Here is a 25,262-nt window from a genome sequence, read left to right on the forward strand (position 1 = left end):
TTTTTTTCTCCCCCTTTCTCCTTTTTTCTTTTTCTTTTTTTCTTTTCTTTCTCTTCTTTCCCCTTTCTCTCTTTTTCCTTTTCCCTTTTTTTTCTCTCTTTTTCTTTTTTATTTTTTGTTCTCTTCTCTTTTTTTATCTTCCCCCTTTCCCTTTCTTTTTCTTTTCCTTCCCTTTTTTTCTCTTTTTCTTTTCTCTCTTTTTTTTCCTTTTTCCCCCTTTTTTTCTTTCCTGTTTTTTTTTTCCCTTTCTTTTTTTTTTTATTTTTTTTTCTCCCTTTTTTTCCTTTTCTTTTTCCCCTTTTTTCTTTTTTCCTTTTTTTCCTTCTCTTTTTTCCCCGTTTTCTCTTTTTGTTTTTCTCTTTTCCCCCCCTTTATCTTTTTTCTTCCCCTCCCTTTTTTTCTTTAATTTTTTTTTCCTTTTTTCTTTCCCTTCCTTTCTGTTCTCCCCTTTTTTCTCCCCTTTTCTCTCTTTTTAACTTTTCTAAAATTCTTGTTTCTTACCCCCTTTACCCTTTTTTTTCTTTTCCCTTTTTTTTCCTTTCAACCCCTTTTTCCCCCTCTGTTTCCTTTTTTTCCTTCTCTCCCCCTTTGGTCCCCTTTTCTCCCCTTTCCAAATTTTTTGTCTCTTTTTCTTTTGGCTCTTTTTTTTCTCTCTTTCTCCCCTCTCATCTCTTCTCCTTTTTCTCTTTTTTTATCCTCTCTCTCCTTTTCCCCCTACTTCTTTTGCCCTTTTCCTATTTTTTTTTCCTCATTTTCCCTTTTTACCTCCCTTTCCTTTTCCCTTCCTTTCCCCTTTTTCCCCTTTCAAGGGTTTTTGTTTTTTCTTCTTTTTTCCACTCTCTTTGTTTTTTGTTTTTTTTTTTCTTTTTCCCCTTTTCTCTCCCCTTCTTTTTTTTCTTTTTTTGTTTATTTTTTTTTTCTTTTTTCTTTTCCCGGTTTATGTTTTTTCCTTTTCCTCCTCTGGGTTTCCTTCTTTCTTCCCCCTTTCTTTTTTCCTCCTTTTTTTTTTTCTCTTTCTAGGCTTTCTTCCCTTTCCCCCCACCAGTGGTTTTCCCTTTGGCCCCCCAAAAAATTTTAAAATTTAAATTTTGGGGTTTTTTTTTTTTTTGGGGCCTTTTAATTCTTTTGTGACAAGGAAGGGCTTTCCTTTTAAGGAACTTAAAACCACCATCTTTTTTTCTTGAAGAAAAATCAAATCCCCTTGGGCCCCTGGGCTTTTTTTTCCCCTTTTTTAAACCCCCCAAACATTCCTATTTTTTTCAGGGCCCGGGGGTTTCTCCCTTTTTAAAATTTTTCTTTTTTGGCCTTCCTTTTTTCCTTTTTCCCCCCTCCCGGGGGGAACCACCTTTTTTTCCCCAAATTTTTTGTTTCCCCCTTTAACCCTCCCCCAAAATTTCCTTTTTCAGTCTCTGTCTTTTTCCCCAATTGGGTTTTTCCCCGTTTTCCCCCCCCTGATCCCCCTTCCTTTTTAAAAAATGGTTTTTAACCCCCTTTTTTTTCCCTTTTCCCCTCTTTTCTTCTTTCCCTAAAAATTTTAACCCCAATTTTTTTTTTCCTGGGTTTTCTCTTTTTTTCCCCAAATGGCACGGCCCCCCGTTTTTTTCCCCCTTTTTATCCTTTTTGGTTCTGGGACTTTAAATTTCAGTTCCCCTCGAACGGTCCCGCCTTCCTTTCCTTTTTCCCCTCCCCAGGAAACCCCCTTTTAAAATTTCTTCCTTTCTTCCAGAATTTCCCTTTTTGTTCCCGCCCCTCCCTTTTTAATTTTTGGTTCCCAACCCAAAGGATTTTCTTTTTTCTCCCTTGGGGGACCACCCCCTCTCTCCCCTTTGGGGAACCCTGTTTCCCCAAAAGGTTTTTCCCCCAAACCGAAAAAAAATTTCTTTTTTCCCCAATAATCTTTTTTTTTTTTTTTCTGGGTTCCTCTTTTCTCTTTTCCCCCAAACCCGGCTTTCTTTTCCAACCACACCCCTTTTTTTTGGCCCTTTTTTCCCGTTTTCCACCCCTTTTTAAATCCCCTTTTAAAAAAAATTTTTTTTTTTCCCCCCTTCCCTTTAGTTTTCTTCACACCCTTTCCCCTTTTCTGTTTTTCTTTTTCTCTCTTCCCCAGTTGAATTCTTTTTTCCCTCTTTTTTTTTTCCTTTTTCTCTTTTCCTCCTTTCCCTTTTTTTTTCTCTTCTTTCTCTGTTTTTCTAAATTTACCTTTTTTTTCTTTCCCCTTTCCTTTTTTTCTCCCTTTTTATCCCCTTTTCCCTTTTTTTTCTTTTCTCCTTCTTTTTTCCCCCTTTTTAGGGTTTTTTTAATCTATCTTTCCCTTTTTTTCTCTTTTCTTTTCATTTTTTTTTCTATTTTTTCTCTCTTTCCCGCCCTCCCTTTTTTTCTTTTTTTTTTTCTTTCTCTTTTTCTCTTTCTTTCTCATTCTTTCTCTTTTTTGGCTCTTTTTTCCCCTCTTTTTTCTTTTTTTTTTCTTTTCTTTCTCTCTTTTTTTGGGCTCTTTTTTCCTTTTTCTTTCCCCCTCTCTCTTTTCCCGTTTCTTTTTTTGCATTTTTTTTTTAAAATTTTTTTTTTTTCTTTCTTTTTTCTCCCTTTTTTTTTTCTTTCCCCTTTTTTTCCTTTATTTTTCCTTTTCTCCTTTTTGGGGGTTTTCCCTTTTTTTCTTTTTCCCTTTTTCTTTTTCTTTTTTTTTTCTCTTTTCTCTTTCCCTTTTTTTTCCCACCCCAAATCTCTTTTTTTTCTTTTTGGTTTCCCCTCTTTCTCTTTTTCCTTTTCTTTTTCTGGGCTCTTATTCCCGGGTTTTTCTTTTTTTCCCCCCTTTCTTTTCTTTTCTTTCTCTCTCTCATTTTTCTTTTTCTTCTTTTTTCTCCTTTTTTTTTGTTTCTTTTTCTTTTTTCTTTTGTCTCTCTTTTTTTTCCCGGCCCTCTTTTTGGCCTTTCCTTCTGCTCTCTTTCTTCCCTTTCTTTTCACTTCATCCCCCTTTTTTAAACCTCTTTTCACCCCTTAATTTTTTAAAATTTTTTTTCTTTTTTTCTTTTCTATTCTTTTCTCTCTCTTTTTTTTTCTCCTCCTTTCCCCTTTGTTTTTCTTTTTTTCTCTTTTTTTCTTCCTTTTTTTCACCCCAGCCCCTTTCTTTTTTGGTTTTTATTTTTTTTGCCTTTTCCTTTTTTTCTCCTTTTTCCCCCCTTTCTCCCTTTTTTTTCTCCTTTTTTTCACCCCTTTTTCTTTCCTTTTCCCTTTTTCCCTTTTCCTTTTTTTTTCTTTTCCCTTTTTTGTTTCTCCTTTTTTCTTTTTTTTGTTTTTTTTTCTTTTCTTCTTCTGCCCTCTTTTTTCTCTCTCCCTTAATCTTTTTTTTCCCCGTTTTTTTTCTTTTTTTGTTTTTTCTTCAAATTTTTTTCTTTTTGCTTTTTTTTAATTTTATTTTCCTTCTTTTTTACTTGGCCTCTCTCTTTCCCTCCTTTCTCTTCTTTCTCTCTCCATTTTTTTCTTTTTTTTCTCTTTTTTTCTCTTTTTCCTTTTTTCCTTTTTTCCCGCTCTCTTTTCCCCAAATTCCCTTTTTTCTTAAAAAATTTTTTTCTCTTTTTCCAGGGGTTTTCTTTTTTTTTTTTTTCTCTTTTTTCTTTTCCCTTCCCTTTTTTTTCTTTTTTTCTCTTTTTTTCTTTTCTTTCTTTCTCTGCCTTTTTTCCCCTTCCCCTTTTCCCCTTTTCTTTTTCTCTCTCCCCCCCTTTTTTCCCCTTTTCTTTTCTATCTCCCCTTTTCCTTTTTCTTCTTTTCCCCCTTTTCCCTTTTTTTTTCCCACTCTCTTTTTTCCCTCTTTTTTCCCCTCCCACCCTTTTTTTTCTAACTTCCCTTTTTTCCCAAATTTCCCCCTCTTAACTTTAAAAAACCCTTTTTTTTCTCAATTTTCCTTTTTTCTTTTCTCTCCTTCCTCTTTTCTCTTCCCCCTTTCTTTCTCTTTTCTTTCTTTTTCTCTTAAATTTTTTTTACTCTTTAATTTTTATTTTCTCTTTTCTGTCTTTTCCCTTTTCTCTCCAAAAAACCTTTAAAACCTTTTTTTTCCTTTTTTCCCCCTTTCCCCTCTTTTGCCGTTCTTTCTTTTTTTTTTTTCCTTTTTTAATTTTTTCCCCTTTTCCCCTCTCCTCCCACCCTTTTTAACCAGCCCTCTTTTTTGGCCTTTTTTCCCCTCTCTTTTTCCCCTTTTTCCCTTTTTCCCCCAAAACATTTCCCCCCTTTTCTTTTGTTTCTCTTTCCCCCTTTTCCCTTTCTCTCTCTCTTTTTTGAATTTTTCTCTCTTTCTTTTTTTCTAAATTTTTTCTCAAAAATTTTTTCTCTTTCTCTTTTTTTTCTTTTCTTTCTTCCCTTTTTAAAACCCCTTCTTTCTTTCCCTCTTTCTTTCCCTTTTTTTTCCCCCTTTTTTCTTTTTTTCCTTCTTTCTTTACTCCTTTTTTTTTTTTCTTTATTCCCAAACTCTTTCCTTTTTTCCCCTTTTTTTTTTCTCTTTCTCCTTTTTTCCTTTTGTAAATTCTTTTTCCCTTTTTTTTTCTTTTTGTTTTTTCCTCTCTTTCCTTTATCTCCCCCTTTTTTCTTTCTTCCCTCTTTTCTCTCCTTCTCTTTCCCCCTTTTTTTTTCTTTTTTTCTCTCTTTTCTCTCTTTTTTCTTTCTCTTTCTCTTTTGTTTTTCTCCCTTTTTTCCTTTTTTCTTTTCTTTCCCCCTTTCTCTTTTTTTCTCTTTCTTTCCTTCTTCTTTTTTCTTTTTCTTTTCCCTTTTTCTTTTTTTCTCTTCCTTTTTTTCTGTCTTTTATTTTTTTCTTTTCTCTTTTTTTTCCCTTTTTCCTTTTAAATTAAATTTTTTTTCATTCCCCCTTTTCTTTTCTTTCTTTTCCTCTCCTTTTCCCCTTTTTTTTTCCCTTTTTTCTCTTTTTCTTTCTTTTTTTCTTTTCCTTTTTGTCTTTTTTTTCTCCCCTTTTTTCTCTCCCCCTCTTTCTCTTTTCTCTGTTTTCCCCTTTTTATTCTTTTTTTTTCTTTCCCCTTTTCTCTTTTTCCTTCCCCCTTTTCCCCTTTCTTCTCTCTTTTTTCCCCTTTCTTTTTTTCTCTTATTTTTCTTTTTCTCTTTTTCTTTCTCTTCCCCTTTCTTTTTTTTCTCTCTTCTCTCTCCTTTTCCTTTTTCCTTTTCTCTTTTTCTCTTTTTTTTCTCTCTTTCCTTTAATTTTTTTTTCTTTCTTTTTTTCTATTTCCTTTTTTTTTTTTTCTTTTCTTTTTTTTCTCTCTCTTTCTCTTTTTTTTTTTCCTTTTCTCTCCCTTTTTTTCCTTTTTTGTTTTTTTTGTCTTTTCTGTTTTTTTCCTTTTTTCATTTTCTTTCTCTTTCTTTTCTTTTCTTTCTCTCCTCTCTTTCTCTACTCCCTTTCTCTCTTTTTCTTTTCTTTTCTTCTTTTTTTTTCTTGCTCTTTCAATTCCATTTTCTTTCTCTTTTTTCTTTCTTCTCTTTTCTTTTTCTCTTTTTTCCTCTCTTTTCTCTTTTTTTTTTTCATTCTTTTTTTGTTTTCCCCTATAAAAACTCTTTTCAAAAACACTTTTTCTTTTTCTCTCATTTATTTCCTTTGTTCCCTTTTTTAGTTCTCCCTTTTCTCTCTTTCTTTCTCTTTCGTTCTCTTTTTTCCTCCCCTTTTTTTTTTCTTTCTTTCTCTTTTTTTTTTTTTTTTTTCTCTCTTTTTCCCCTTTCTTTCTTTCCCTTTTTCCCTTTTTCCTTCTTTTTTCTTTTTTTGTCTCTTTTTTCTTTTTGTCCTCTTTTTTTCTTCCCTCCCCTCTTTTCTCCCTTTCTTTTTTTCTCTTGTTTCTCTTTTTTTTCTCTTTCCTTTTTCCCCTTTTTTTCTTTCCTCTCTTTTTTTTTTTCTCTCTCCTTTTTCTTTTTTTTCTCTTTCCCCCTTCTTTTTTTTCTTTTTCCCTCTTGTCTCTTTTTCCCTTTCCCCTTTTCTCTTTTTCTTCTTTTTTTCTCTCTCTCCTTTTCCCCCTTTTTTTTTTTTTTTCTTTCCTTTCTTTTTCTTTTTTTTTCTCTCAATTTTTTTCCCTTTTTTTTTTCTTTTTTTTTTTTCTTTCCCATTTTTCCCCTTTTGTTTTTTATCCTTTTTTCTTTCTCCTCTTTCTCTTTCCCCTCTCTCTTTTCTCTCTCTTTTTTTGTTTTTTTTCTTTTTTCTGGTTTTTTCTGTCTTTTTCTTTTTCTCTTTCTTTCTTTCCCCTTTTTTCCCCTCCTTTTTTTCTCCAATTTTTTTTTCTCCTTTTTTTTTCCTTTTTCTCTTTTCTTTTTTTCTTCCCTTTTTTTTCTCATTTTCTCTCTCTTTCCCCTTTTTTTTTTCTTTTCTTTCTTTCTTTTTTTTCCCTTTTCCCCCTTTTTTTTTTTCTTTTTCTTTTCTTTCCCTCTTTTTCTCTTCTTTTCCCCTTCCCCTCTTTCTTTCTCTCTTTTCTTTTCTCCCCTTTTTCTCTCTTTTTTTTTTTAATTTTTTTCCTTCTTTTTCTCCCTTTTCCTTTTCCCCCTTGTTTCCCCTTTTCTGTTTCTTTCTCTCCCATTTTCTTGTTCTTTCTCTTTTTTTTCTCTTTCTTTTTTTCTTTCTTCTCTTTTTCTTTTATTCTCCCTTTTTTCCCCCATCTATATTCTCCCCATTTTTTTCTCTTTTTTTTTCTTTTTTTTTCTTCCTTTTCTTTCTTTTTTTCTCTTTCTTTTTTTCTTTTTTTTCTTTTTTTCATTTCTTTCTTTTTTTCTTTCTTTTCTCTTTTTTTTCTCTATTCCCCTTTTTTTTCTGTCTTTTTCTTTCTTTTTCTCTTTCTTCCTTTTTTCTTTTCCCCTTTTTTTTCCCCTTCCTTTTTTCCCCTCTTTTTTATCTGTCTTTTCTTTTTTTCTCTCTCTCTTTTTCTTTTTCTTTTTTCTCTCTTTCTTTTTTTTTCTTCTCTCTTTTTTTTCCTTTTTTTTTCTTTTTTTTTCTTTTTACTTTTCCCCTCCCCTTTTTCTTTTCTCCCCTCTTTTTCTATCTCTTTTCTTTTCATTTTTTCTTTTTTTTTTTTTCTTTTTTTCTTTTCTTTCTCTTTCTCTTTTTTTTCTTTTTAAATTTTTCTCTTTTCTTTTTTTCTTTCTTTTTTCTCATTTTTTCTCCTTTTCTCTTTTTCTTTTTCTCTTTTTTTTTCCCCTCTTTTCCCTCCCTTTTTTTTTTTCTCTTTTTTCTTTCTCTCTTTTCCCTTTTTTCTCTCTTTTTTTTCTGTCTTTCTCTTTCTTCCTTTTCTTTTTGTTTCTTTTCTTTTTTCTCTTTTTATTTTCTCTCTTTCTTTTCTTGTTCCTTTTCTTTTTTTTTTAATCTTTTTTTCTTTCTTTCTTTTTTTTTTTTTTTCCTCTCTTTCCCTCTATTTCCCTTTTTTGTTTTTTTCTTTTCCCTTTCTCTCTTTAATTTTCTCTTTTCCCCCTTTTTTTTTCTTTTTTCTCCTTTTATTTTCCCCTCTTTTTTTCTCTTTCCCCTCTTTTCCTTTTTTTGTTTTTTTTCTCTTTCCTTCTCTCTTCTTTCCTTTTTTCTCTTGTTTTTTTTTTTCTTTCTTTCTTTCTCTTTTTTTTCTTTTTTTCCTTCTTTTCTTTCTCTCCCTTTCTTTTGTCCTTTTTTCTTTTTTCTTTTTCTCTTTTTTCTTTCCCCTTTTTTTTCCCTTTTCTCTCTTTTCTTTTCACTTTTTTTTTTTTCTCACTTTTCTTTTCTCCTTTTCCCTCTTATTTAATTTCCCCCTATTTTTTTATTTTTTCCCCAGTTCTTTTCCCTTTTCTGGCTTTTCTTTCCCCCTTCCTCTTTCCCCTTTCTCTCTTCTCTTTTTCCCCTTTTCAAATTTTTTTAAACATTGTCTTCTTTATTTTTAACTATTTCCCCCCTCATCTTTTTTTTTCCTTTTTCCCTGTTCTTTTTTTTTCCCTTTTTTCTCTTTTTTTTTTTTTAATTCTTTCCCCAATTCTCTTTTTAATTTTAAAAAAATTTTTTCCTCTTTTTTCTTTTAAATTTTTTCTCCTTCCTTTTTTTCCTTTTCCTCATATTTTTTTGTCCTCTCCAGTTTTATTTTTCCTTTTCTCTCCCCTTTTTCCCCTTTCTTTGGGTCCCCCATTCCTGGGCCCTTTTACCACCTCTTTTTCTTCTTTCCCTTGTTCCCGTTCTTTCACCCCTTTTTTTCAACTCCTCTTTTTTTCCCGGGTTTTTTTCCCTGCCCTTTTTCTTTTTTTTTTTCCAAAACTCTTTATTTTTTTCTTTCCTCTCCATTTCCCAAAAAAAAGGAATTTTTTTCCTTTTTTTTTCTAAAAGGTTTAAATTTTTTACTTTATAATACAAATTATAAAAATTTTTCCCCCATGGGAAAAAAAGGTAGGTTTGGCTGTTTTAAAGAAAATAAATTTGAAAATTAACCATTTTTACTTAAATTTTTTTGGTTCCCTTTTTCTATGGGGCCCCTTTGTTAAACCTTTTTCTTATTTTTTTATCCCTGTTTAAAACTTCCCTTTTTTTTTCTTCTCCTTCCCCTTTCTGTTTTTTTTTTTTTTTTCTGTTTTGGTTTCTTCCCCTTTTTTTTCATTCTTTTTTTTTTTCCCTCTTTTCTTTTTTGGGTTTTTTTTTTTCTTCTGTCTCTCTTTTTTCTTTCTTCTCTCCCTTTTTTTTCCTTTCTTTCCAAAGTTTTTTTTTCTTTTTTTCTTCTATTTTTTTTCCCCCTTTTTTTTTTTTTTTTCTTCCCTTTTTTTTTGGTTTTCCTTTTTTTTTTTCTTTTCTCATTTATCTCTTATTTTTTCTTCCTTTTTTCCCCTTTCCTGGGTTTTTTTTTCTTTTTTCCTTTTTTTCCTTTTCCCTTTCTTTTTTCTATTTTTTTCTTTTTTTTTTTCTCTTTTTTCCCCCTTTTTTTGGTCGTTTTTTTTAAAAGTTTTTTTCTCCCTTTTTCCCCCTAAACCCCCTTCTTTTCTTCTCCCCTTTTCTTTGTTCGTTCCTTTTCTAACCCTATTTTTCCCCCCTCTTCACTTTGGGAACCTTTTTCCCTCCTTTTCCCCTCTTTTCCAAAATTTTAAAACCTTTTTCGCTCAAAATTTCCCTTTTTTTAAACCCCTCCCCCTTTTTTCCCAAACCCTTTTAAAAAATTTCTTTTTTAATTTCCCTTTTTTTCTGCCCTTTTTGGCTTTTTCTTTCTTTCCCCAATTTTTCTGCCCTTTTTTCCCCTTTTTTTTTTTTTTTTTTTTTTTTTTCAACTTTTTTTTTTTGCCTTTTTTTTTTGTTTTTGTTTCTTTTTTTTTTTTTTTTTTTTTTTTTCTTCTTCCTCTTTTTTTTTTTTTTTTTTTTTTTTTCTTTTTTTTTTTTTTTTTTTTTTCTTTTTTTTTTTTTTTTTTTTTTTTTTTTTTTTTTTTTTTTTTTTTTTTTTTTTTTTTTTTTTTTTTTTTTTTTTTTTTTTTTTTTTTTTTTTTTTTTTTTTTTTTTTTTTTTTTTTTTTTTTTTTTTTTTTTTTTTTTTTTTTTTTTTTTTTTTTTTTTTTTTTTTTTTTTTTTTTTTTTTTTTTTTTTTTTTTTTTTTTTTTTTTTTTTTTTTTTTTTTTTTTTTTTTTTTTTTTTTTTTTTTTTTTTTTTTTTTTTTTTTTTTTTTTTTTTTTTTTTTTTTTTTTTTTTTTTTTTTTTTTTTTTTTTTTTTTTTTTTTTTTTTTTTTTTTTTTTTTTTTTTTTTTTTTTTTTTTTTTTTTTTTTTTTTTTTTTTTTTTTTTTTTTTTTTTTTTTTTTTTTTTTTTTTTTTTTTTTTTTTTTTTTTTTTTTTTTTTTTTTTTTTTTTTTTTTTTTTTTTTTTTTTTTTTTTTTTTTTTTTTTTTTTTTTTTTTTTTTTTTTTTTTTTTTTTTTTTTTTTTTTTTTTTTTTTTTTTTTTTTTTTTTTTAAAAAAAAAAAAAAAAAAAAAAAAAAAAAAAAAAAAAAAAAAAAAAAAAAAAAAAAAAAAAAAAAAAAAAAAAAAAAAAAAAAAAAAAAAAAAAAAAAAAAAAAAAAAAAAAAAAAAAAAAAAAAAAAAAAAAAAAAAAAAAAAAAAAAAAAAAAAAAAAAAAAAAAAAAAAAAAAAAAAAAAAAAAAAAAAAAAAAAAAAAAAAAAAAAAAAAAAAAAAAAAAAAAAAAAAAAAAAAAAACAAAAAAAGGCAAAAAAATGAAATCTAAAAAAAAAAAAAAAAAAAAAAATTGTTTTTTAATTTTTTTTTTTTTTCAAAAACCCTTTTTTCCCCAATTTAAAGGCGGGGTTTTGGGGTGGAAAAAAACAAAAAAATTTTTTCCCCCCAAAGGAAGAAAAAATTCATTGGGTTTTGAGTCCCCACCACTCCCTTCTTTATTTATGGGGTTTTAAATTTCAACATTCAAAAAACTAATACAAGAAATACATATGCACTATATACAATAGAAGTCACTACATCATCAAATGGAGTATAAAAGGTTTTTAACATCACTTAAGAAAGTGAGGGATAGTATAAGGGACATATTGTATGAAGAAGATAAATATAGAAATTCAACCACTTATTATACTTAATGTAATTATGGAATACAATTAGACATATAAAGAGGAAAAAGGGAAAGAAGAGAAAAAACTGGTTGTAATGCAGTTATTTCATAATATAAATTTGTCTTATCATGTCGGTGTACAGACTATCTTTCTTTGTTAAGCATTACATCTAGTAAGTAACCCCAATATTTCTGACAATAGTGTTTCTTTTTTGTTTTTGTATTAACTAGTTTGTGAGATGAGATATTTAATAGCAAGGTTGCTAAAGCCTTCCCATGTAATTGGAGATGTGACATTCCAATTTTTAGTGATATAAAATTTAATAAGGGCACACATCGTGATAAGGACATTTTTTTTTATTTTTGGAAGTTGAGTTGTGTTAATGTGCAATATAGCTGTCTCCCATGACAGAGTTGATTTTTCATATCCCATCTTCTCTAACCAAGCTCTTAAAGAGCACCATAGGTTGTGTACCTTGCTACATTTCCACATGATATGGATAATATCTGCAGTTTGGTTTGGGCAGTGTGGACATATAGGTGAGAAGTTGGAATTGAACTTATTTAGTTTTGATGGGGTATAGTATACATTGCTATTTATCATAATTTGTGTATATAGCAGCTTCTTAAAAGAAATTAATGTTATCGTATTCTCATTGGCCAGTCTCTTATTTTCATCTGTCAGAGATTGTTTTTTTTTCTTGCCAATAGTTTTAAAATAATAGAGAATTCCGGTGTATATTAATTACAACTTTATATGTCCTAGAAGTTGTTTTCCCTTTCATCTCGAGGTTTTCTAGTATTAGTTTTACTAAGTTAATATCCTGCAAGTCGACTTGTGTTTGTGAGAATTTAGCATTTATGAGAGAATGGATTTGGGTAAGAATAACAGTATATTTTTTAGTAAGATTTAGTTCTACCCCCGGATTCACTAATCCTCCGTGTAAGACTTAATAAGTCTTACTCGGAGGCTGCAGTTGAACGGTTTGATGTCAGCATTCCATGAATATTCATGAGGGCACGCTGACTCAACCGTAACTCTTACACGGACTGAGTAGGAAAGCAGGGGGCGTGTCCGACTGCCGAGCAGTCTAAATGTGCACGCCCCTGCAAGCTTTTAAAAAGCAAAATGTCAACACACAAGATCGAGTTCGCTCAAATGTACTTGCACCCAACACCACACTCCCTGACACTGTAAACCCACATCACACTTATATAAAGTAAATAATTAAACATTTTTTTTTAATCCACAATATAGCTGCCCGTATTTGCGCGTGTGTGCGTAGGTGTGCCCATTGCTTAGCTAGAGTTAGCAATTCTGACAGTGAAGAGCATAAGAAAGAATGTTTATAAAATCACACCAAATCGCAATAGCGTAATGGTAGAGCATATGCACAAAAAGAAGACATTCATGGTTCGAGTCCCACCACTCCCCTTCTTATTTATGTTTTAAATCAGTATTTGAAATAATACCAGACATATATGATTAAAAGTTTATTAAAAGCAGTGACATGGCCAATGTATCAGTGAACAAAATATATATTTTTAAAGGACCCAGATATATAATAGCCTGGTGTTAAGCAATGCTTTACACAGCTAAACACAGGTGCCCATAGTTTAATTGCACTTTACCCAGCTAAACAGAGGTGCCCATAGTTTAATAGCACTTTACCCAGCTAAACATAGTTGCCCATAGTTTAATAGTGGTTCACCCAGCTAAACAGAGTTGCCCATAGTGTAATAGCGCTTTACCCAGCGCAATGTGTTTGCATGGACGTGCGCGCCACGCAACCAGGGCACCGTAGGGTACCGGGGAGCAACGTAGAGCTAAGTTGCTTAAACGCAGCCACACCCCCTAGCCTGTCTAGACAGTATAAAATAAAAAGATGACAAGGTTTGAACCCAGGACCCTTTGCATCATAATCAAAGTACAGAACCACTAAGCCATGACAACACGGGGGACGCAGCCACTATTAACATTCATAAACTTACGAATGGTAGTTTAACCATTACTAAGCAGGTCTGCAGTCAGCTGAGAATTTTACAAAATGGCCAATCACAAAAAAGTGCGGGAAATGCAGCATATTTAAGCCCCACAGGCAGGAATACAAGCCATAACTGATTGTAGCTCACATCTGCGGTCAGAATGTCTGGTGTTGGAGAGGGAACGCACTTCCGAGCGCAGAGATGGGGCATCGAAGAGTCCAAATACATGGTTTGGCTCCTTGTCTACCGCCATGAGTCAAGACTCCTGCAGGGCCAGTTCCAAGAGATGGAGTACAAGGCAGAGGCTTGGAACTGGTTAGCTCGTGACCTCACCAGTGCCATAGGCATTCCTCGGACTGGTGAGCATGTCCGTCACCACCATGCGGACCTGAAGAGACGAAAGCAGGACCGCCTGAACCAGTGGATACAGGAGGCCTGTGGGATGTGGGATGCCCCACAACTGAGTATGTAGCCATGGAATGCAGTATGTAAGAATTGAAAATGGAGTATGTATAATGGATAGGAATGTCTCAATATCCCTTCATTTACTTTACAGCTGCAGGTGACCATGTTATGAATCAGCAAGCCTATGCTGATAGGCTGCTAAGGCTATGCCACCAGGCAGGTTAGTGATTATTCTGCATGTATTGTTATATAAAATATGGGAGAGAGCATGAAAGAAAGTGTTGCAGTCCAATAATACAGCAATAAAATGGACTAAATAAGTCCTCTGCATGTACTGTCAGATAAAAATGTTAGAGAGGCAGAAAAAGAGTGTAGTAATCCATTAAGAAAGGTAACAAATGTCTGGAATAATATCTCTGCAGGCACTGTCATATAAAATAATACGTGAGTGAGCCTGAAAAAAGAGTGGGCTAACCTATTAATAAAGGTATAATATGTCTTGAACATGTCTGCCATATATACCTAAAACAAATAAAGGAGTGAGCCCATGGAAAAGTGTGTAATGTCATTAATAAAGGTCTAAAACCCAGAGTGTGTCTGTTTCACTTAGTATGAAATGTTGTTGTACCCTTGCATTATACAAATAGTACTGTGTTAGAAAGTGCTGGCAACCCAGAGTTCTGCAGTCCCATCTAAAGTGGGTGATGGAAGTGCTAGTAGCTGTGAAGTATATATACAGTCCTCAACAGTCAGTTACTGGCTGGCATGCATAAGTAAATCTGGCAAATGAGTAGCATGCTAATATGTTCCCCAGAAATGTAAGTGTGCTTCAATAAATGCTGGGTTCTGTACAATTTGAAGTGAAAATGTCATGTGAAAACATCCAGATATGTAGATAAAGAAATACAAATGCAACCATGAAATATGTAGCAGTAACATCTGCATCCTGGACAGTTAGTATGTGAGATATAGGTCAAGTATAGACTGAACTTGCCAAACCCACTACACAACCTAATGCATGGTGGCAAGTGTAATAATACATGTAGGGAATATACACCTGCAGTCACTAGCAATGTAGTGTAGAGTAAAAGTGTTTATAAGATGTTAACGGAGTTTTTTTCTACACCCTACTGTTTGTGCATAAACCATGCAATTCCACTCCTCAATGGGTATGTGTAATCTTAAATATTTGTTGGGATATATGTCCTATTGTTCTATAAATATTTGCATTCATGTTGATGCATGTGCCCTGTTCAAACACCACGTTCATGGTGGCCTGTTGCTACCAATCATCCCTGCATGCGGTTGGAATAACCACTGTTGTTCAATATATGCATGTGTTATGTTTGTTGTTCAACTGTTGGAACTGTGGTGTGTTGGGTTAATGGAAATATTACTGCATGCTGTTACAACTAATCTGGAATGCTGTTGTTTATGTTGTAATTAAACACACCTAATCAGAGAACGTATGGAAAGGCTGGTCCCAGCGGACCAACCTGTCCCTCCTCAGTTGGCGAATGCACCTGGCACCAGTGGCTCTGGTGCCCAGCCCGGGCTCCCCTCCTCCATTGGTCCTGTGCCACCTTCAGGTGGAAGCACTGCAGGGGATGGGGCTCACCCCCCCCATGAAAGCATGGGCGGAGAAGGGCCACCCGTCACCCTTCAAAGGGTCTGGGCTGTGGTGCGTAGGGAGATCCAGCGTTCAGTCACTGATCCCCTACGCCAGCTTGAGGCGAGAGTGGCACATCTCTCGGGTGAGCCTGTCCATCCTACTCAGCCCCCAGCACAGCCACCCCCGGGGCTGTGAAGGTGCAGTGGTGACTGCCCATAGGTGGGGATCTCAGTTCCACTGTTACCATCTGTGGGCTCATGGGCTTGCGATTTCCAAACAACCTTCCCCATCAATTGTGTTCACCCACCCCATGTGTCAAATTCCACCCCTGTATGCATCTTGCTTGTCTTGTCTGTTTACCTCCCCAACCTACCTCCCCAAATATACCTACTTCCCCTACCTTACTTACCACTCTCACCTGACAAAAAAAAAGGTCAATCTGTACCCAAAAAAAAATTACGCCCCATACATAGCTTCCCATTTCGCACACATGTCCATAGGATATGTACACCGATAATTCTAATTGGCAGTGCAACAAACTATGTTGTCCTCACCCCTCTCTCAGGGGTGGAAGGTTTCAAAACTCACTCCAAATTTTCAGCATATGCACAGCTGTTGCTGTTAAAGAAATGGGCAGCTATGGGCCTTCCCTACACCCTTCCTGCACATCCCAAGCTTGTTTTCCTACTGTCTTTCCCTCTCTGTGCCCCCCTTTTCACCATTTTTCTATCTCCCCATTTTCTTTTCTTTAAAAGAAATTAGCATGGGGGTTAGCGGGAGTAAGCACTTTTAAGCAGTAGTTAGTGGGGGTGCACGAGTGTGAGCTTGTGTGCGCTTAGCTAAGTATCGTTAAGCGTCACGCAAATCTGCGCAAACCCGCTTACAACTGCTTAAAAGTGCCTTAGTCACTCTGTATGACAAGGCCCTTGTACTGCTCATCAGCAAAATAAAACACCCTTGTCAGTCTCAAACCCGGGACCTTGGACTCACCAGTCTGCATGAAGTACCACTACACCACAGCAGATATGCAATAACACAGTGCTGAAAGCAATATATCATGCATTACCATGAGTGAATGTAAAGGGAAAATAGAAATGGCATAACACAAATCTTGTTCTGTGGGCCATAACCATCAGGTGTTGTGGAATTGCATGACATGACTGTGAAAAGAAAATCAGCCATGCTGGTAGGGAATAAGGTTACAGTAGCAGCTTACAAAACCCACACAGTATCAGAGCAGGATAAACACTGGCATATTTGCATAGGTCATAGGCCAGACCTCCCAACAGTGACTGCTCTACAGTGATGACCCTGATTTGTAAATAAATGTTAGCTGTGCCACTCTGGCTCCCTGTGAAATGTAGTAACAGTAGGCAGAAAGGCATTGAATCTCACTTAATGACAAATGTCAATAAGTGAGAGTAGACACCGCGTGCACATCAGAAAATGTGTAGTAATACATATGCTCTGAATCCCCCAAAGTCTGAACTGCAAAATGTCTGAACTATATCACAGGTGTAACCCAGTTATATGTACCTTTCCCTGAGGCTGTTCAAATATATACGTGAGAGTATCTGAGGCCTGGAAGAGTCAGAAACACACAGGCATATCAGCTTGTCTGCTGTTACACACTCTGCAAATAGCAGTAGAATGAATCCCACAAGCATGCCCTTATGTAGACGTACAACACAGAAATATCAAAAGATGTAGCCATGTACTGCTAGCAACCACCTGTGACAATGCCATTGTTCAGGTGCTGAAAAGACTGCTGTGCTGCACAGTCAAAGAATACTAGGCTGACCTCTGTCTACCATCTGGATATGTCCACAGGTGGGAGCTACTCAGACAGATTACAAGCCTTCATAGACTTACAGGTACACAGCAACTCTGCATGTTCAGTAAGATAAACATCACACGATAATAAATAATGCACTCTGCAGTTCTGCACCCCTACCCAAAGGTACTATATACCCGTGTAGTCAGGCACAACCAAGGGTGTAGGTAGGCATACACAGTACAGAAATATGTCCAGTTGTCCTGAGCAGACTGTGCTAATGTCAACACAAACAAACCACAAACTGTTCAGAAGTGAGTAACGTACTAATGACAGTATAGCAGTTCACAAACAGTGCATGTGCCTGATATCCATAACTGGTAGTACGACATACTTAGTTGTCCTCACCCCTGTCTCAGGGGTGGAAGGTTTCAAATATCCCACCTAATGTATTGCATATGCACAGCTGCTGCTGGTAAAGAAATGGGCAACTATGGACCTTCTCCACACCCATTATGTACATCCCAAGCTGGTTTCCCTACTGTCTTCCCCTCTTTGTGCTCCCTTTATCACCACATTCCTATCTCCCCATTTACTTTTCTGTCAAAGACATGAGCGCGGGGGTTAGCGTGAGTGAGCACTTGTAAACAGTAGTAAGCGGGTTTGCACCAGTGTGCGCATGTGTGCGCTTAGCTTAGCATTGCTAAGATATGATAAGCTACACCAAGCTTAGCTTAGTATTGCTAACATAAAATGAGCTAAGCATAGCTTAGTATTGATAAAATACAATAAGCTAAGCTAAGCGTCACGTAAACCCACGCAAACCCACTTACAACTGCTTAAAAGTGCCTTAGTCACTCTGTATGACAAGGCCCTTGTATTGCTCAGCAGCAAAATAAAATATCTTTGTCAGTCTCAAACCCCACACCTTGGACTCACCAGTCTGCATGATGTGCCACTAAGCCACAGCAGATGTACAATAGCTTGGTGCTGAAAGAAATATAACATGCATTACAAGGAGTGAATGTAAAGGGAAAATAGGAAAGCCATAGGAATACATTGCAATAACTACTGTTGTATGCCAGTTAATCCCCTAATTCCAAAAGAAAGTACATACTCCCATGTATCCAGTGTTAGCATTAGGAGGTGTGAGTAAACTTACACAATGAGAAGAGTGTACTGGAAGAAGCAACAGTCAGGTTTCAGTACAACATGCATTTCACTGGCTACAACCCAGCTTCAGATATGAGACATATACCAACCTTCTGACTGACACAACAGTATCCACAGCAAACAAGCATGGTCCCCACCTTGCAAAACTGAAAGGCCTACTCCTACCTAACCTATCATTTTATAGCAGTGTCCTGAAATCACAGTGAGAACTGCAATTACCACACAGCAGGCTGCATGCAATTACTAAATGGTGGGCACTAATTGGTGCAGAGGCCATCACATGCACATGTGCAGATACCTACAAAAGCAGCCTGTACTTGCTGACCACACATGCAATAATATCATTGCAGCAACTGGAGAGAGAGAGAGAGAGAGAGAGAGAGAGACAGACAGACAGACAGACAGACACAGACAGACAGACAAACAAACAGAGGCAGTTGGAGACACCAACAAAAAAAAAAAACATAGGCAGTTGGAGACACCAACCAAAAAAAAAAAAAAAAAAACGTCAACAGGTACAACAGACAGAGGTGATACATAGATGTATTTTTTGGCATCCGAATGATGTGTCTGAAGGGTACTCTACATACTGTGAACCCTCCATATGTGGTAGCAGTCCATATCTATATGTATATGCAGATGTGCATAGGGCAAGGGACATACTGCAACTGTTAATGAAGGCTGGACATATATATGTATTTGAAGGTTGCTATGTGCACATATCTATGTAGGTTGTAGTGTGTGGCATTGAAAACAGCAAGCAGTGCAGGTATATGTCATGTGGTGGTTAAATGCAGTGGGACTGAGTTACAGCCAGTGAGGTCTGCTACAGCTATACTGCCTGAGGACAGCGAAATGCATTCTGCACAACACTGTGCAATATTATTACATAATTGTATGTCTCACAACTGTTTCATAATTGATATTCCCACCATGAAAGGTGGGCAGTATATGTGCCTATATGTGCATGTATATGTACAGCAATGGATGTTTACAAGTATGTGTGTGTGTATATTTGTATATATATATATATATATATATATATATATATATATATATATATATATATATGTGTGTGTGTGTGTGTGTGTGTGTGTGTGTGTGTGTGTATCTATATATATATATATATATATATATATATATATATATATATATATATATATATATAGAAAAAGAGAGAGAGAGAGATGTATATATATATATATATATATATATATATATATATAGATAGATGTATACATATATAGATATATATAGATATCTAGATATCTAGATATATAGATATATATATATATATAGATAGATATATACATATATAGATATATATAGAGATATATAGATATATACAGATATATAAGGATATATATGGATATATATAGATATGTATATGTATATATAGATATGTATATATATATATATATATATATATATATATATATATATATATATATATATATATATATATATATATATATATATATATATATATATATATATATATTTATAGTGAGAGAGGGAGACATGGGGTCAGACGTATTGCAACAGGTGCCTGGTGACCAAGGCATGGACTGAACACCAGTGTTGATACTGCAGTGCCATACCCAATACCAAAACACTTTACCCACTAACTACCAGATAGGTGGTTGCCTGCCTAACACTGAAGGTGTCAGAAGGGAACATGGGACACAGGTGGACAGTAGCCTCCCCTTTGATATTCACAGTGCCACACTAGTCTTGTAATCTGTCTACGTGGTACATGTCATCACAAACAATGTGTCATGTATGGAAATATAGGTCAGTGTTCCCCTGTACTCATCACAATACCCCATGTAGTATGTACCTCACATGACAACTACAGCAAGTGGAAAGGCCACATACATACCTCACAAAGAGTAATACTGTCCTCAAACACATACCCTATGCAGACTGACTCACATAACCACAGCTACAGTGCGTTGCATACCGGCCACCCAGAGGTTACCTCTGCCAAACATACAGAGGTATGTCACACCCATAGCAGTCAGACAACCACCATGTCAGCACCTCACAATCCCACCAGGCTACATGGCTTAGGTCCCTAATCCCCGCCATCTCACTAAACAGCACATGCTGGAGGGATAGGCTCCTATTGTCAAATATGCCATACTCTGGAGTAAACCACCCAGCATTAACAAACAAGGCTCCTCAGTAGCAGATGTCATACATACCCCTGATGATTGTCTGTGGGATAGGTAACACACCCTGGGAATCACCTCTGTGTATCCAGTTGACAGGAGCAAGTGAAATCAAATTACATGTGTGTCAAAGGCCAGGGTAGCATATGGCTAGGGTGCTGTAGGCCCTCGGGCCAATAGCGTATTACCTACCTATGACATAATGCACACACATATGTACTCTGTGCAATACTTGCTATATGAGGTGGAATGAGTGACAGTGAATGTGTGCAAGGTCTGTAACGGTGTGATAGCTTAGTGTGAGGTTGTTTCTGTCATGGTCGTTTGTGTCCTAGGTGTGAGGCCAGAGAAAGATATGTCAGTTATTGGGATGCAGACATAGCAGGATGGCATATGTTGTGTGTACGACTGTGGTGTCCCATCGTAGGCTGAAGCAATACATGTATGCTCAGTAAGTGGTACTGCTGGTGAATCCAGCTGACATTTGCACTGTTGTACTGTCTTGTGTGTTTCCTGTAGTCTGCACAGATTACATACCTCAGGCTTAGGTATCTGTAAGTAGGGGCACACAGTACTGTAAGGTACACAGGAAATGTTCATTTGTGTCAGCATACATTTGTGTGTTGTATGAATGTCCGATGTGTGTGTAATGATGCCTGTACCATGTCTGCAATCACATGTGTGTTGCAGGGTTTGCGTGTGTACCTAGCAGCATGTATACTCTGTTACAGCAGTATGCCAGCTATATTAACAACTGTGCACATATGTTAGGTAGGGGTATGGCATCAATGACTAGAGTGGGTTACTGGTTATACTGTAACTGTACTTCACATTCATTGCAATGGATGACATATTTCTTCATGCATTAGCTTGATATGTACCCCGGTGGCAAGGTTGTGCATTGGATCCCAAACAGTGTGCCGAGTACTGGTGTATACTGGTTTGTTATATGGAGTGTGGCAGGCACTGTCAGCCAGTTGTGGGCTGAGCACTGATATGTGGTATTGAATGTGTGTATCCCCTGACAGACGAACAGATGCTATATATGGCAGTTAACTGATATCTGTACTGTATAATGTTAAGTGTGCCACATGACTTGCTCACACATATCGTTTACTTGTCTTCAAAGCTCATGGCTCATCAAAGGAATCCCTCCAACACAGCTGCAGAGAAATAGGAAATCCACCACAGCCTGGTTCAGCACTATACCCTGCTCTTTTCTAAGGCCAGCCAGCACCAGCAGGAGCATACTGCACTGTGGCAAGATCTTGTTCATTGGGTAAAGGACATAGGCATGCATAACTGGACATATGAGCAGGTATGCCATCACTGCAGTGATTTAATTAGACATGTCAGACAGCGTGCGTCTGATATCCATAGACAACAGCTTGCCGCAGGTGGTGGGGTGGCCATACATACCCCCTCACCAGAGTGGAGGAACTGCTCCTAAGTGTGTTGGCTCCTGGCCTACAGCAGCAACAACATCAGACATGTGTCATCATGGAGGCCGGAGCCACACAGCATGGTGACATGGAGCGTGCAGGTAACATGCCCTAGCTTTAGACTACTGTTACCTGTATTGTTAGATTATGCATATGTGAGATGTGTACTGTGCTTAGCAGTTGTGCTGCCTATTGTGTGCAATACTGATATTTTGAATAGTATCTGTACACCTATGCCTGTTTTTCTACTGTAGTTTAGCACACTCAAAGTAGCAATGCCACAGTTGTGGCCACTGACAAACTGTGTCATATTCTTGTAGGTCCCTCTGGTGTGACAGCAGGGCAGACGATCCATGCTGCTGAGTGTGTTAACACTTTAAAATTGGTATTGAAATGTGCATGTCATAGGTGAGGTGTAGGCCATGTACACATAACACACCTACGCATAATGCATGCTGTGCATGTTTGCTGTGAGACATTAAACATCTCAGTAAAGTCAGTAGCTGCTTCAATCACATGCAATGCACAGAGCATCAGACACAAATGTGGCAACACTGTACTGCACATTGGATAGGCATAGCTGACACACATGTACACAACATAACACATTTGTCATACGCAGTACACCTCAACATGCTACACATAGTGTAACCAGACACCCACTGCCAGGTCACACTTCAGTATCCCACATGTCATCCACACACCACACATAATATACTTGAGGGGTAGGGGCCTAGAATGGGGCTGTGCAACACTCTTCAACACATAACACAGTCATGTTAGGCAATGCTCCCTATTGGGCACCTCACACACCCTTGTGCAACGTGGCTGTGTAATTGTGAACTTACCCACGGCACTGCGGTTCAGGTACAGCATGCTAGGCGGTGGTCTAGCACACTTTAGTGGCCTTGAGTAACCACATGATGCATGATGATGATGGCTAATGGTACTACACCCCATACAGTTACAGTGACCAGAGTACTACACATAGCTGTCATTGCTTTGCACCTCCATTTTATGTGTGCACACATATGCACCTATACACATTATGCACAGCATGTTGTGCGTGTGCAAACATATGCAACTATACACAATATGCATAGCAGTCGCATTCTGTACAAAGTGACACATGTTTGTCCTGGAATGATATTGGGTATATAGGTCACATGACACACATTGGGTATGTGTGATGTTAAATGTTGCCGTCATGTACCATGCAATGTCATGGCTGGCACTGGCCTATCTGGAATATGACCCACACTCACCATAACCACTGTACAATGGCCATGGCCAGGACTGGTGTTCCATCACGTATACGTGCACCACTCATCCTGTGTGTGTGCATAGCATGCATGTGCTACACCTGTGTCCATAATTATCTGCTACAGACACAGACACTGCATTCAGACATGGAAATCCATGTGACACACAGATAGCACATGCAGCCATGGTATGTATACCCATGAGTGATGGTGCACAAGACATTGCAGAGCTTATAATACTTGCACAGAAATGTTGTGTCCTTGTACACATTGTGTTCCAGGGTGTAGGCAATCACTGAACATGTACACACATGCACCACAGCCATGTACACTGTCATTAACTATGGCTGTCTACACTCACACTGCATGTAGTTGATCAACACATATTCTGCATGCTGACACGTGTGATGTGACTGTTTGCCTTGTGATACTGTCACCCACCTTCAACCACTATTAAGTATGTTTTGGATTGCTGTTGTGTGTGTGTGTATCTGCTGTAGTGAGGAGTGTGCATGTGTGCATGCGTGCATGTGTTCATGTGTGCATGTGTGCATGTGTTCCTGTGTGCATGTGTTCATGTGTGCATGTGTCCATGTGTCCATGTGTGCATGTGTCCATGTGTGCATGTGTTCATGTGTGTATGTGTGCATGTGTGCACATGTGCATGTGCAGACCGTAAAGTGTGTTTCCTGTCTTCCTCTCACAGGTGCTGAGTTAGGGGTTGGCGAAAGCAGCAGGCGACCTGAAGCCACTGTCACTGATAGTGGTGATGATGACACATGTATTTTGGCACAGGGAGATTTGACAGGGTCTGTCGTTGGTCTGCCAATCGACAGTACACAGCGTTCAACCCCATCTATGCGCACACTCATACTGTTATTACATCCCTCACCACCAATGGCCATAGGCGAGGGACAGTATACAGTTGGCATTGACCAGGAGAGTGTAGTACCCATGGCACTTGCATCCTCTCACAGCAGCCATAGCTGTAGACCTGGAACGGTACCACATAGGCGGAGGTCCAGGAGTTCTCAGGGGAGCACCACTGGTCGTATTGCCCCTGGCAGGTGTGCCCTCACACGTCTTACGATGACCAGTATGTTCCGGGCTGTAATGCAGGCTCAGGCACGTATGGAACGGTACACCAGGCAGGGACTTAGGGCGCAGAGGGCACATTACACCACTATCAATGACAGCATCTGTGACCTTGCCGGTGCCATTCGGACTTACACCGAGGTCATTGATAGACATTGGGGGGAGTCATTAGATGCCCTCCACAACATGTGTTCCTTGAGCCAGGACAGTGCGGGATGGTTGCGACGTCAACACGGGCACATGCCAGCAACAGCAACAGCTGGCAGTGGTCGCCGACGGCCCACAGTTCACAGCCGCTCCCGTACTGGCAGTACCAGCCCCAGCAATGCTGGGGCTGGCCTGTCCATTGACCATCCCAGTAGGCCACGTGCACGTGGCTCTGGCCAGTCCCAGCAGGGACATGGGTCCAGTCATCATACCTCTGCCTCTGATGACAGTACCCAGTCAGGATTGGTACTCGATACTGTCCGTAGCACCCCTGCCAGGCACAGGTACTGTGTCCATGGCCAGAGACAGTGATCTGTACAGCCTAGCAGGTACAGTCTGTGGCTGTCCCACAAACCACCGTGTATGGCCGCCACATGGTGGAGCTGTGTGCATGCAGACATACACACATTAAGCAAACAACTAGGGCTCTCACATACACACACACATTACATCATCATTGGCCCATGTTGTACTGTTGTCCCTCACGTGCGCGCGCACACACACACACACACACACACACACACACACACACACACACACACACACACACATGTCGATTGGATGGGTCAATGTCAGGCTCTGGCAAACAACAAAATGCCCTGTGCATATGATGATACCTGTGCCGCCTCCTGTCATCTGCATTATTGACGGAGGGACAGGCTAACATGGTGCTGATGCACAGGGTGACACTATAGCAGTGTTGCAATAATAGCAAGTTGTCAACAAGGAAGTGTAACTGCATCCTTTTAGGTATATCTGAGCAGACATTATGCATCAAAGCTCTGATTGTCAATGTAGCATTGTTTACACCACTGTTAGGTTTGAGTATGTATTATCCACCCATGTGCCACTTGGCTGATGTGTAATGTGTTGCCAGCATGTGTTAGTGAGTGGACAGTACGTGTGTGATGTGTGCAGTACAGATTAGCAAGTGTACATCTGTGAACATGGTGGGTGCGCACTGTCTGGATGTACGTGCATAGTGGATACATGGGACGTGTGGCATACCCTGTCGTACACATTGTTAACATCTCATACCATCTTTCAATGGCCAGTATGCATTCTACTACAGTTATGTACTAACATGGGTAGACGTGTGTATGACATGGGTTGACACTATGCTGTGGGTGATACCGTTAATATCTGTCAATGATTTGCAGTCTGGCAGTATACATAACCTCAACAGCATGACCATAAGCAATCATTGGATGATGTCCTGACAAATGACACACAGTAGTAGGGAAAGCAGTATCAATTGGATCCTTCCGGTGCTACACTATAACACTAACCCGTGGTAATGACCGCCACCCATTACTGTGACCACACCTGTTTGTCATATAACCCCCTTAGGTACATGCAGACACACTAGGAATGTGTTCATCCAAATCTGGAAATGCATGGATTGGCCCACAATGCATTCCCTGGATGGGATGCATATCCTACACAAGGGTATCATACAGACAGATACCTGTTGTCTGATGCATGCTGTATAGCAGTAAGCCGACTATGGCATAGTCATCCTCATGTACTATACATACTATCCCGTCAGTACCACACAGGTGGTAGCCCTCAACATGTATGTTGGGTACCACTATGTAAATACAGACCCATGTTATGTCATGTGTCCC

At 37.1% G+C, this 25,262-nt stretch overlaps 1 protein-coding gene across 1 annotated transcript in view; it reads right to left on the bottom strand.

Annotated features, from left to right (window-relative positions):
• The window catches only part of LOC122806054 (101 kDa malaria antigen-like), a gene marked incomplete at its 3' end in the record, with an annotated part of 34,174 nt that extends 13,412 nt beyond the window's left edge, over positions 1–20,762 (bottom strand). Inside the window, exon 1 of the mRNA XM_044076295.1 lies at positions 20,746–20,762. Coding sequence (XP_043932230.1) covers positions 20,746–20,762 — 17 coding nt within the window. The remainder of the gene's footprint in view (positions 1–20,745) is intronic.
• Positions 20,763–25,262: the final 4,500 nt, after the last annotated feature.

This window comes from Protopterus annectens, chromosome 7.part0, assembly GCF_019279795.1.
Source record: "Protopterus annectens isolate FY-2018-M chromosome 7.part0, PAN1.0, whole genome shotgun sequence".
NCBI classification, from domain to species: Eukaryota; Metazoa; Chordata; order Ceratodontiformes; family Protopteridae; genus Protopterus; species Protopterus annectens.